This window comes from Trachurus trachurus, assembly GCF_905171665.1.
Source record: "Trachurus trachurus genome assembly, chromosome: 15".
In the NCBI taxonomy this organism is placed as follows: Eukaryota; Metazoa; Chordata; class Actinopteri; order Carangiformes; family Carangidae; genus Trachurus; species Trachurus trachurus.
This window is the reverse complement of record NC_139906.1, coordinates 18,240,620-18,255,088: the sequence shown is the minus strand read 5'-3', so window position 1 is coordinate 18,255,088 and position 14,469 is coordinate 18,240,620. Positions and strand designations below refer to the sequence as shown.

The following is a 14,469-nucleotide window of genomic DNA, read 5'->3' as shown; positions in this document are numbered from 1 at the left end:
AATCCTCACTCCACTGCTTCTATTTGAGTATACTTCAATGGGGCATAGAGTTTTCCCTCTGCGGAACAAGGGAATGCAAATGATTGGAGTCAGGTATATTGGACTGCGGCATCTTCTTCTGTTTTGAATTCTGTGCAAGAGCTCCATCAGGAGCCTCTAAAGGAGAAATTACTGCATAAATACCCCAAGGACGGCTTGAGACCATTTCATACATCCAGTTAACCTGCATGATCAAATTGCATGAGCTGAACACAGCAGTGCACACGATTAGAATAAATTGGGTAATTTGTCTCCAAATGTGGTTACAATATTGAGATATTGACAGGGTGTGAATGATCTTACATACAGTATAGGTCCTTTTTAAAATGACAAATTTATTGGAGAAATGTCACATTTAATAATTACACTAAATGAGGTCAACATGCAGCTATTGTTTTTTTTTCTTCTTCCTGACAGTTATTTTTCTTACCATCACAATGGGTACAAATTAAAACACCCTGCTGTATTACACAGTATTTTTCTGTACTGACAGCATGGCTACGGTGAGAAAAGTGGATTCAGATAAAAGTGGCCGGAACATGGAGTGAGACAAATGAGACAAAACTGCCTAAATGGCTGATGACAGCTGAGGTCAAAATGAATCAAATTGGAGGGGAACAAGTTTTTGTTCATCCATGCATGACGCACCCTGTCAGCCTTGTCGGAAGAGCCACCGATCATGTCCCAAATGCCATCTTTTAAATGGATTTTAAAATCGCCAGATCAAACTGGATACGATTAATGATGTAAAAGTGGATATATTTACAATACTGTGGTGGAAGTTAACTTTGAACACAAGTCCTTATTTGGTTTGAAAGTGCAAGGAGCCAGAGGGAAACATGCTTATTAGTTTTTTAAGGAGCACACAGAGGTATAGACATATTTCTGTCGGAACTATCACCATATCTAATAAGATGTTCCAGATTGTACTTAGCTGTAATTCCATTGTATGCAGCAGGTGTTTCCTCTTTGCAGGTTTCTTGTTGACTCTGTTGTGTAAATGTGATGTGCGTCATTTCTTCATGTGGAGACTTATTATTGACTCTGTACAAGTCCACTGTCTCTGCTAAGATCATTAAAAATGACTAATCATTTCAATCATTTCTCAGGGTTTTCTTTATTCCACAAGCACAGCAGTTGTGGTCTTCTCAGTCTTAGCTCACTTGTTTTGTATTTTTTCAGTGTAGGTTTTACCATGTTTTTTTGCCAACAAAATTGAAAGCTGAAACTTTCAACCATTTTTTCCATTTCTTCTCTGTATACTTGAAATTCTTGGCTTCTGTTTCTTCCCATCCATCCACTTCCTTATAGGATCCAGTAGGGTGAGAGGGCGGGGTGCACCCCGGAGAGGTTGCCCGTCTATCACAGATATATAGAAACATGCAACCTCACACATTCATCCCTATTGGCGCAATCAACCAAGTGTGCACAGTATGGAGAGAAACCATGCAGGCACAGGGAGAACATCCAAACTCCACACAGAAACACCTCCGGCCTGGGGTTCAAACTCTTCAAACCTTCTTGCTTTAAGGCGACCATGCTAACCCACGCTATCTGGCTTTTCTCGCTAAACAGCCTGAAATGCCTCCATATGAAAGGAATCAATTGATTGACACTCTTGAAAATAAACTTATTTTCTTTTTTGCTGAGAGTTAATTGAGAAGCTTATACTCTCATGCCTACAGGCTAAATCAGAGCTGTTAAATGTTAACTCGTGATGTTTAGAGGTGAAGGATGAGCTGAAAATGTATAGTAGTATAGCTGCTATACAGCTCCTATATGTTGGAGGCATCGCCAAAGGAGCAGAATGTGATCCAGCACATTTTTTCTCCTTTAGTCCAATTTATTTGTTGTAAAAACTATATGAGGAAACACAGCAAAGGTGTCAGGCATAATTTCCCCTCAGTGCTCACAGGAAGACCAGAAACTAAATGACTGTGCATTGTTGTGGAGTATCTGCAACCTTGATCAGACCCAGGTGTCACATTTTGCCTCCAATTCATTATCATTGTGTCATGTAAAAAGAAGAGACTGCAAAGTGGCCTGTGAATTTAAAGCTTTACCTCCCGTCCATGGTTGCCATGAAACCACAGTCAGATTTGTGTATGATAAGACTCGATCCAATCTTTTGCTTTTATTGATCTTTCCATCTTGGTTTTCATCTTCATTTGGCAGAGATTGACAAGATTGAGCTGTTTTCATAAACTTTCAGTTGTTGTTTTTTATTCTTCACGTCTGACATGAAGCAAAATCGTCTGTTTTCACAGTTGCTCATTACTCATTCATTGTGTAGCCTATGTGTGTTAAAGGACACAGTGCTTGTCTGTGTAGCATTGTTTTGTTTGGACACAGCAAAAACAGGCATTAAAAGAAGGACTAAATGTTAAACTTTTTTAATGGCAATTGTAGTTTCTAATGAATGGAGATGGATTAAAAATAGAAAAAAATAATCAATGTTTATTGTACTGTGTAACAGAAATATCAGCACTATACCTCTTATCGGAACACAGTCTGGTTAATTAATTTCCCACTGTCATTTCTGGAGCTGAAACAAGTTGTACTCCAGATAATGACTGTCTTTAATTAAAGCGCCTCACAAACACTTGCAACACCAATGATCCCCATTCACCTGACCTTTCTTGTGTGTTTGCTATTGATCAGTGAGCCCTGATAAAGTATCAAGACTCTGACACATAACAAAAAATTACTCAGCCATGACTTTAAAGGCAAGTGCTCGGCCTTGGGAGCTCCTCTCTGGAGATCAGAGCAAGTCCAGGTTTAAAGGATGATTGCAAATTAGCAACAATTTGGTTCTATCCTTGGTTAGCATGACACCCTCAGCCTCTAAAATCCTCGATCTCATATGAGGTGAAGATATTTAACTCTGTGCTTCCCTTAATGGAAACTGGAGTGTACTAATTGTACGTTAGTGTCCCTATAATGTTGGCTCATTTTTTGCCCTCTTAATGACATCCAAAGAGTTATCAATTATCCAATCAGAAAGATTGTCAGGCGAGGTTATTACGCCACATGCTAAATGGTGTCTTTACATTTGAACTAATGAGTAATTACAGCACATGATTCTGGTGACTCTTTCTAAAGATGTGTGTGAAATAGCTGATGCTCAGAGACTTGGCGATGACATCATGCTGCTGCAGGGATACCTTACAATGTGAAAATGTTTATAAATCATCATTGCAACTTGAGAAACTGTCCATGAAGCTTTCATTGCCTCCAATTCCTAACTTAACGGATCAAATTTATTATATATTGATTTGACCTAGTCTTAATGATGTGTATGTCGGGTTGGTACTGATCAGATCTTACATATGACTGAACGTATGTTTCTCATGCGGCCACAGTCGATGATGTTCATGATAATTTGCAGAAATTTTGAAACTAGACGTAATCGTCTTTTAGTACCTGCTCCTGATAACAGCCCATTTCAGCTCTGATTTAATTAGGTCTCATTCAGTTTTCAGCATTACCTGCCTCACGGCTCAATGCCCTGCATTCTTAGACACTTGATCACTCCGCTGGCTCTCACACTATAATACAATATTGTGTTTATTCCATGATATGTGACTGAAACTTTCACACTTTCACATAGTGACATAGTGATGGCTGATACCTTACTCTTGTGGTGCATTCTCAATCCCCTTGCATCTATTGAAACAATGCATTCACACCAAGGTCTCCTATTGGACTGAAGCTTTAGTGTTGTCCCTCACTTCTAAGTTGCTTTGGATAAAAGCATCTGTCAGAGTAGACTTTCAACACACACATGTCTGCATAAAGCGAATGGATTAGTATGTTCTTGCACAATGATAATAATTATGTCAAGTTCAAAAGTGTCAGAGCAAAAGCTGGACATTCTGATCCAGACAGTAATTACACAGTCGCATGCAGCCATTAGTTCGGCCATTAGCCATTAGTCTAAGCCCATAGTAGAAGCTCACTCAGTTGAATGTCTTCTGCAGCAGTGCCATATATCTAAAGCACAATTTATTGTAATCCAACATACATATGATGTATGATCCACTTATTCATCAAAATTGTATGTGTTTAAGTGGATGAAAAGCTGAAGCATTCAGTCAGCTCATAACCAGCAGGTGGAGCTGGACCCATGAAGTGTGACAGTTTAACACATTCAAACTTTTAGTGTGTCATGACTCATTAATATGTCTTTTCTTTTTTCTTTGTGCAGCTGCGAGACACTTTCTTGGTTCTAAACTCTGGCAATGTGTGACCGTACGTGTTGTGTGCTAAATGTCAAAGATAGGATCAACTGTGTGGGAGAAACTGAAAATGTCACCACATCCACAGCAGAGTAAATCTGCAGTACATTGATGCTGTATAGGCGAAATCTGAGCAGAGGGAAATGTTTTGATGCTATTCTAATCTACTCTGTATAGTTAATGCAAAAAAACACAAATTTAGTTCTGTCATGATTATGCCTCACATCTTTTGTCATTTCTAAATTGATTCCCAGGACTCCACTAAATACTGTACTTTTATCAGCACACACAGGAGGAAGAAACCCCTCTATTATTGGTCCAATTAAACTAATCTACTCTAGATAAAACTGCCTGCTCAATCTTCCAAAGCTCATTGTGATCAGGAGACAATGAGGGTGTTGGGAGCTTCTTCCCTTCCTCCCTCCCTTCCCCCATCACGTTAGGACAGCGACAGTGCAATCAGGTCACATCTACTCACCCCAGAGGTGAATTCAATTTCAGGATGTGAGCTGCATTGTAACCAGCACCAAGTGACATCCTTTCACCATTGTCAAACTCAGTATCTGGAGCTAGAAGATGCTCTTTAGTTGTATGTAATAAATTTGATGTTGTATTTTGAATGAGCTAAAGATCGCCATCAAAGGGAGAGAGACCGTCTGTGGCAAAGAGAGCAGAGGAGGCTGAATTGCATCACATGAGAAGGCTGTTATTCTTGCTCTCAGATATTGAGAAGGGGATTTATTTTGTTTTTTTAGATATAATGGGATGGAACAAGGTAACATTTGGATGTTCCTATGATTTTTTTTGTAGTTTTAACACCTGTAAAATAAATATCCAAGGTTGTCCTTAATTGGAAAAGATTTGTATCTCTGTGACATCAGTGGTAACAGAGCAAAGGTGCTTTCATGAACATTTGTCAACAGAGAACTGTGTTTTACACGTGATTCTGACTGGACAATGACAGTGAGGTCACAAGGCAGAGTCAAACTCTCCACAATGGTTGTTGTCTGACATGGTTTTTCAAAATCGAGCAATGGGCTGTTTGTCCCAAGTGAGTTTGCATTAGCTTCCAGGAGTATGTTTTACTACAGTTTCTAGATTGAACAGCACATTTACTTTTAAATGAATATTTCACTTTTTGTCAGGGTTTTTTCTCCTGGCCTCTGGGAGTCCCACAAAGCATATCCTGCTGCCCTGCATCCCACATACAACATTTTATAATATAATAGTGGTGAATGCACATAAAAACCGCTGTCTGTGTGGAAGATTGAATGCAGTTTGTAAATGTGAAGCACTTTGAGGGGTCAATAAAACTATAAAAAAAAAAGTTCCATCTAAGTGCAGTTCAATGTGCAGGTCCAAGTGCAGTTTTCAGAGCATGTTTCTAAAACCTGGCTTTTATTCAATGGCTGTGCAGGTAAGCAGCAAAGCCTGTTGATGTGCGGTTTTGTTTAAATGCCAATCAAACTGTGTGCAGGTGGATCTTTGCTACCTACTGACTCACCCCAAGGGGAGATTGCATGTTACCACAAAGTCCCAAGCTATACAGGTTTTAAGAAACTATTTTAAATTGGATGAGCAGAGAACCCCAAATTAAGAGACACAGTGTACACTGTCTCACGAAAACAAAAATTAGACTTGTGGGATTATTCCTACTAAAACTAGTGACTGTGAAGCTCAGCTTTGGGTACATGTTCTTTGCCTATGTTTCTGCTACATTCATGACTTCATTTGTTGGTTTCACAGCAGCATTATCACAGGACACCTGCTTTGTTGCTACCATGAGATGAGATGATTGTGCTTAACTACTAATGTGTTGGGATATAAAGGATTTGTCTTGTACAATTTGTCATGATCAAGTTTGTTTACGTCTTTGCTGCTGTTGCGGTTTGAGGTTTATCTTGGGGTTGGGGTATTCAGACTGCTCAGACTAGATTAGAACTGAGTTCTGATGAATAAACTAAGGGAGTGCAGCGTACAGAAGATAAAACTGTAATATGTGAGATAACATCTTTCCCAGGAAAAAGGCAAGGAAAGACGTTATAGCTTTGCAACTCTTTGCAAGGAAGAGATAGATCTATATCTCTATAAATGGATGTGGGACAGATTCTCTATGTAAAAAAAAACAGATAAATTCCTGTGATTTCACTTTTTTAACATAAATTAAAGAAATGTTCACAAAATGTCTGAAAAAGAGGTTTGGTAAAGGGTTCACATTATAACATCAACCACATTTCATTTGACTCCCTCATAGTCAAGGCCAAGTTTTTAGGACTGTAAAGGTCCTAATTTTTATATATAAAGCTTTGTCTATGTATGTTGTGCTTTACAGTATTACTAACGGGGCAATATGTGTCAATGGCTCATTAGCAAGGTGGACTTTCATAGATACTGAATAACTGTTTGTAATCAGATAATTGGGCTCACACACACTCTCGCAAAAATAATTACAACAAAACATAGCCTACCTTTTAATCACTGTAATTTCCGAGCCAGTGAATGTGGAGAATCACACTAGCTGTGACCACAGCCTCTTACATTCTGAGTTTGCAGGTTTTGAACATTTAATTATTCCCGAAAAAGAACCCAGAGTGCTTCTTTTTTTTCTCTGAAAGAAGCTCAGAACCTGGATACAGCCAACGGCCAGCTTTATAAAGTGTGTAAAATTTGCCCGGCTGCAGGAACTTGGCGACTTTTCAAACCCTCTTAGTGACTTTTTTTTTTTTGTCAAAAGCGACTAGCAACAAATCTAGCGACTTTTTCGGGGGTTGTTACAGACGTTCTTGGTTTGGAGACTCCGACGTGAAAGCAGGTACTGCCCCGCCCCGTCCCAAAGCACTCACAGGTGGTCAGGCTCACAGCAGTGTCACAGAGCCCCCCCCCCCCCCAACACACACACACACACCTGTACACATCCATTTTACAGAGCGGGATGTACACATAGCCTCAGCTCAGTCACTTACTCATCTCATTTACTATGTTTATTGTTGGTGATGATGACACACACATAAAACCTGTATTGTAAGGCTAATCTCTGGAAATTAAAACCCAACCCGTTGAATCAGAGCCAGCGTCTCAAACTTGACACGTCTTGTAAATGAATGTAACTGAATGAATTGTAAATGAATGCTGCTCTGGACATAAATCAAATATCCAATTTCAACAACATTTTATCAGCATCATCAACAGAAAGTACATGGATCGTCTGAGCAATGTCAAAGTAACAACTTAAAATACCACAGAATACTCAGCTGTAATACTAAGTACCTAAGTGTAAAGTATGAATATGTACATGATGCATTTTTGTTTTTACATAGAAGGCCATGTTTCTCTGTGTCTAAACCTTGAGTTAGGGATATATTAAGTTGAAATCCTTGTCCTTGTGAGGGCATATGCATTTTTCATTATTTTTACAGTGCACATTGAATTTTGCTGCAAGGTATGCTCTTAACATAAAACAAACCCTTGGATGATGTCTCTCAAAGGGCAAAATCTCTGTTGGGCCCTGTCACCATTATTTCAAATTCAGTTGGTTTATAAAAGATTCAATAGAATACATTATTATTACTTTCTTATGAAATTCTACTAGAAAAAATACATGATCAATTCAGAAACATATTGTAACCCTTCTAGCATTCTTATCACCTCCGTCTGACACATAAAGCAGGATGTAGTGACATATTGTTATATCCGTCATAGGGTATATGAGGCATCTTTACCTTGACAACAGCAATAGTCATGGAAAACAATCCCGTGATTATGTACCATAGCACTTTGGTATGCGTACACGCCCGCTCCAGCAGCAGTAAATTATATGTCTGTGACATTTTGACATAAGTAAATGGTGCTGCAACATCTGTCAACAATATTTGAATTAGCTGCCTCGGTTGTTGCGTCATTGGAAGACTGCCACAAAGGCAGTTTGGAAAAGATGCTGCATAAATATCTGCAGTATGTATTCAAACAAAATCGAATATTGTGTTGTTTGATGTTGTTAATCAGTGCACATAAGAAGCAGAGGTGAAAATGTAAACAGTGCTAAAAACTTACTCAAGTAAATACAGAAAAAGGAGACGTCCATATACAAGTCAAGTGTGCATAAGTACAATAGTAATTGTCTAATTGTTGACTGTATGGGCTGCTAAAATAGTTGTCACTACTTGTTCTTGTGTATGAGATTCCCCACTCTTTGAAAGAATTTCTCCAGCTTATTTTCATGGTGTCCTCTTGTAGCCCGGGTGAGGTTGTGTTCAGTGGCTGGCTCACCTTTAGAGAGGCTTTTGGTTTTCTCTCTTTCTTGTTTCTTGTCAACTGAGCAGAAAGGTTCAAATCTGCTGTACAGGCGATTCTCAGCTCCTCTGTTTTTGCCCCAGCTGCCCATGTCGAGGCCAGACCTCATGCTTTTGTCGAAAATGGTGGATTTCCTCTGTGTGGTTGTTTTGGAGTGAGAAGCCTGTGCTTGATGGTCCTCAGTTGCAAATCGAGGTTTTGAGTTTAGGTGGTCGTCGTCCTTTAGCCACCTCCTCTGGTTCTCTGAGGACGATCTGACCGACCCACTCGTGCTACCTGACGTTTTCTTCTCATCCTCACATGTTAAAGTGTCTGTGCTGCTACTTGACCTGAGACTTGATGTTTCCGCTGTCCCAATTGAATCCTCCCCTTTCTCAGGTATGTTTATTATATTCTTCTGTTGAAAGTGCTGGGAGCCCACCCTGTTGGATCTCGCTGTCACGTCTTTGCTGTTTAGATCCAGCACTGCTGCAGACACAGTCCTGGATGGTGGCTCCTGCCAGTGCGGACCCTTTGTGCCTGTGATGCTCTTGACATCATGATGGGAGATGGACCTTTGATCTCCATTCAAATTCAACCCATAGCCACCATTCTGTGCATGGATCCCTGCTGTGCCTCTGTGGACCTGCATCCTTGAAAAAGCGTCATACATGTGACCTGAGGATTCATGTCTGTACTCAGTGTTAGATCTTGGATCTGCCACACTGTGCCTTTTGTGCCAATTGTCTGCTAGGATATCAGGGCTTGTAAGAATCTGTCCACCTTTTGCTCTGCCGTAGCTGGAATACAAAGAGGGGTGAGCATTTCTCCCTGGGCCGTAGCCTGCATTACTACAATTGTCATCCAAAATCTGCAAACTTTTTCTCTTTAACATGAACTCATCATTACTCATTCTACTGTCACCTGCTGTTGGATTCCACTGCATTGATTTGTAGTGCAAAGGGACGTTTTGTGCTGCTGAGGAGGTAATACTAGGGGAGGTGTTGTTTGTGTGTCTATTTGGTTCCATTTGTTCCTGCATGTTGGACCTGAAAACAAGGGAAGACCTCATTCTTCCCTGCATGTAGGAGCCAGCTTTGTCCCTTGATTCAAACTGGTCTAAGTAATCACAAGAGTCTCCAAATGGGTCGTCAGGTTTTTGGAGGTAAGACTCGATCCGCAAAGTGCGCATGAACGCCTTGGAGGTGTTTTCGAATGTTGGCATATTTTGCTGCGTGTCTAGAACCTGTTTGTCACTCCCATTGTAAGACTGACGTATGTTTTGTCCTCTGTTCATCTGTGGAGCTTGTAAATAATCCATGGGATAGTGTTTTGTTCCATTTCCTGTTTCTCTGGAGATATTCCAGTTGCTCGCTCTGGGCATCATGTTCTGGGGCGTGGTTTCTTCTTGTCTCTCCCCTGCGTAGCTGTGCCTCTTGTAGAAGTTCATCACCTCTGCAGACTGAAAAGGGGACAAGTGGTTCTGAGCACCAATCCCATTCTCATTCAAGGGTCTGGGGTAGTTCGGTTCCTCCTCCAAGAGCCTCTCCTCTAAGTCTCTTGTGCCCAGTTTCCTCTCACAAGTCTTCCGATACACCGTGTCCAGTGTGTGCCTCAGCTGGTCCCTCCGGTCAATTTTCTGGGCAGAATGAGATTTTGGCAATATCTGGCTTCCTTGCAGCGTGTTGCGTTGGAGCATGCCCTCCGGGGGGCTCAGCTCAGCTGGTACAGTTGACCGGGCGAAGAGCGTTCGAAACTCCTCGTCGTACGACTTCACCAGATGACCATGGATCACCTGCACCATGCTCAGATTGATCTTCTCAAATGACCAAGTGAAGCTATAAACAAACATAAAAATATATGAGTGCTGAGTATTTTAATGAAGACAAAACAAACGTTGCTTTGTGCACTGGGATTAAATGTAAAATATTATTGAAAAGAAATTCAGGCTCAAACCACAAAAAATAACTAAACAAAATTACTAGTACTACTATAAGAGTTGTGTTTGCACTTTAAGAATTCTTTTTCTTATGTTTAGTCACCACATACTGTTTCAGAAAGCAAGAATTGATGACAGCAATTGTTGCGTGACAGTAAAGGCAGTGCTTTTGCTTTATGAATGTGTACACTTTAGTGGTCTCTTGTAGTTCAGTTTCATTTACCTGTATGAGCCATAAATCGTTGTGTGGCAGTCGACTAAAAGAAACTTCTGCTCCATTGCTCCATGAAATTTAGCTCCTGATCGACAGAGGTAATCCTGACCTCTCACTGTGCGCACCCTCATGTTCTGTCATCAGAGGAATGAAAGGAAAGCAACAGAAAAGATTGATCACGGGCAGAGTTTGGAGAAAAGCATAATAAGTATGTCAATCATGAAATGCCTGAATTTGCTGAGTTGTTGTTATTACTGCTGCCATGTGACAAGCACTTAAGAGGAATTTAAAGGGTGTGTTTGATTCTCTAGTATCTTGCACGCATAAATGATTATGCCTCCACCCAACAAACAGGAGAAAACAGGTTTCGAGTTGAGACTTTTGCTCTGTATTTATACTTAGTAATTTACACCTGCATGTAAATACTTCAGAGCTCCAACACTCACAAGACTAAGTTGTTTTTTTTATCACCTCACAAAATGTTCACTGTAAACCATGTGAGAAACAAATATTGCCATATACTCACCCTGAGATGTTGAATTTTTACATCTTGATTTTCAACCATTTCGAGAAAACTTTTGAAATGGAAATCATCCAAAAGCACGTAGACTGGGACCCCTCGTATTGAGGCATCAACAATCTCTCTGAATATATCGACATCAGTGAAGACGTCCATCACAATGGCAATGACCTGTGAGGACAAGTTGAATAAATCATGAGTTGTCAAGACCGGAGCAGGTATAGTACATTTAACTGCTTCACACTTGGGAAACCTGTGAATGACGTATTACTGTAAAGAAAACACTCATGGTCAAAATGTATGCACATAAATGGGACATGTGAGTCATGTGAGTTTTTATTGAAAATTGGAGACAGACGAGGTACATACAGTAAAAGTAGCCAATATAAGTTAGTATATGTACGTGAGGGGGAAAACTGTGACAAATATTGTTGTATTTTTTTAATTAATACAACATTTATTTATTCCAAATTCATTTCTGTCACTCCTGGAACAACATATTATTGAGTATTCAAGTGGCAGGTTTAAAGCTTCTCTGTCTGTTCTATTATTTATTTGCAGTCAAAGTTCATCGTGATAATGTGCAATAAAAACATTAAATATGGTGAGGCAATAATATAATATTACGACTCTGTAGCATGTAATTAGCTCATTAATGAACTCATGTCCAACTATATGGCATGTTGCTTTGCATTAATTGATTTCACTGTTTTAATTTCCTGTGTGAGAGGTTTTTGTAAAAAGAATATATCCCTGAGACTCCAGTTGGATGCTCCTGGGGGGGGTTGGAAGTGGGGGGTGATGGGAGGGTTTGCGCCGTCGCTTTTTTGTTGTTGTCCTTTTTGTTTCGTTTGCTTTATTGTTGCGGGTTCCTGTTTATTTGCTATTCCTTTTTGTCATTTGTAATTGTTGTTAGGAATGGTGTTAGTGGATGTAATTGTTATCTTTTTTTTTTTTAACTTTCTGTAAAAAACAAAAAAAGGAAACATAACTGTTGATTTCTCTGTTAATTGATTGGTTTCCCAATATTTAAACAAAAATAATCTATCCCTTAAATTAACCATGAGATAAATATGTGCAATGCCCAATCAATGTGTTTAAATAAATATTATTTGATGAAAATTGCTGTTTTGTTAGATGCAAGATCTTCTGGTTCTTGCGTCAGCATTTAATTAAGATGATTTTACACTGCATTAGGGGGAACAGGGAGAAACAGAGTCTTGCATGTTTTCCTGTCCAGACCTCTCTGCCAGTCTTTTGCTGTACAATTTGGTTTAATTAAGAGGAACACAAATAATCTATATAGTTTATCTGCCTGAATTAAGAGCCAGTACGTTGGAAACATGCTTATAACAGTGCAGCAGAAAATTGACTGCATAACCACTATGCTGTGTTACAAAACTAGTTTATGATTCATCATGAGAGTCTGAGAACTAACCGAGGCGTTACCTTTGTAAAGAACATGACATGACTCCATAATGGTGTAACAGACGTATGAATAGTTCCCACACTTTACTGGTTGCAAAACCAGATTTTGACCTCAGCAACCAGCAGACACTTCTTGGCTCTGACAACTGAGAGCAACAAGGTAACTGAGAGCAGTAAGGTCTGTGGAGCTGCTGGGAGGGAGTGAAGGTGTGTGTGAGATATAAAGAAGAACAGTTCACAAATCAAACATAACATCTAAGCCAATTTGCTGCTGTGCTTTTCATGTGTGTGGCTTTGGGTGTGCGCCCATGCGTCTGGGTGTGGGTTTGGGTGTGGGTGGGTGTGTGTGTGTGTGTGTGTGTGTGTGTGTGTGTGTGTGTGTGTGTGTGTGTGTGTGTGTGTGTGTGTGTGTGTGTGTGTGTGTGTGTGTGTGTGTGTGTGTGTGTGTGTGTGTGTGTCTCAGCACTTTGTTGCAGGTAGTTTTGATCACCTTTCTTGCATCCTGGATATTCTTCCGTATCACCTCTTTGATGCTGGGGCTGTTTTGCCTTGGTGGATGAAAGAGCAGATCTATATTTGTCTGCATCATTTCATGCATGACGTCCGGCCACCCAATGTCCAAATCTGGCGTGTCCACATCCGAGTCGAGAGGCCAGTAAGTCCCTGAGGATGACTGGTTATCCGGGGAATCACTGATTTCTTCTGTTTCGTTTTCGAGTGTGAGCTGTTCCGCGTTTGCGGTGATGAAGAGGAGCTCATCCTCTGACAGGAAGCTCCCAATCCGTTCCCCCTTGAGGAATTCAAGGTAACTATCCCTGCCGTCGCTCAGCAGGTGATCAATTGCCAGGCGATATGACTCCTTGTAGTGTGGCTGGATATAATCCTCTGACTTAAAGTCCCCTCTCAAGGATGACAGCATGGAAAACTCTGGAGACTCCATCGCTCCAGACTGTTTCAGTAACACCTGTCATAGATAATAGAAACCAAAGACAAAGTGTCAGACGACCAGAGAACAAACATAGCACTGTAAGACTGGCGATTGTAGAGTGCAATAAAGTAATGTCACACATGGAGAGGCCACACTGTAAAGTTATGAGTATGGCAATACTAATAATCTTTAAACCATAATACAATTTAGAAAAATAAAAAAGCTGAAATAGAGAACATATAGTAGACAGTTATTCTACTTAAGAAAAGACTGACGCTGATCTGAAATTAACTGAACCATCTGATGAAATGCACATTTAACATGTCCTGAATTATTTGTATGTCATGATTGTAATTATCAAGCAATTCTTAATTAGCTCTTAGCTAAACAGGGGTCTGTGTAAAGGTTCCAGTGTTTGTTTACTCTGGGATTGTGGATACGTCTCATTTACAAAAGTGCATCAGTCTGAAAGCAGCACCATCCCCACATACCATAGGTCACTGGTGACTCATATCACATTTTTTTACCTGTTCAGGAAAATTTTATTGCTGCACCTGTACTTAAGTTGACCACACCTGAATTTCCTTTGGGATTAATAAAGTAAATCTATCTATCTATCTATCTATCTATCTATCTATCTATCTATCTATCTATCTATCTATCTATCTATCTATCTATCTATCTATCTATCTATCTATCTATCTATCTATCTATCTATCTATCTATCTATCTATCTATCTATCTATCTATCTATCTATCTATCTATCTAAGTAGAGGTGGGGAAAAATAAAGTCAGTAATTACCATGGAATAAAGAAAGCACATGGTGAAGCATGTAATAACATGCTCAATACATGATCAATGTGTCCTACACATTCTGAAAATACAGGTTTAG

At 39.9% G+C, this 14,469-nt stretch overlaps 1 protein-coding gene across 1 annotated transcript; it reads right to left on the bottom strand.

Moving 5' to 3' along the window:
* Positions 1-8,433: 8,433 nt before the first annotated feature.
* Positions 8,434-13,596, bottom strand: fam83b (family with sequence similarity 83 member B; the record flags this gene model as incomplete). The annotated part of the gene is made up of 4 exons (XM_083987566.1): positions 13,138-13,596; positions 11,226-11,390; positions 10,709-10,833; positions 8,434-10,384 (listed from the first exon to the last, which is right to left on the bottom strand). The coding sequence occupies exons 1-4, from the start codon at positions 13,585-13,587 to the stop codon at positions 8,434-8,436; spliced, it is 2,691 nt and encodes an 896-aa protein (XP_083843692.1). The 5' UTR covers positions 13,588-13,596.
* Between the last annotated feature and the right edge of the window lie 873 nt (positions 13,597-14,469).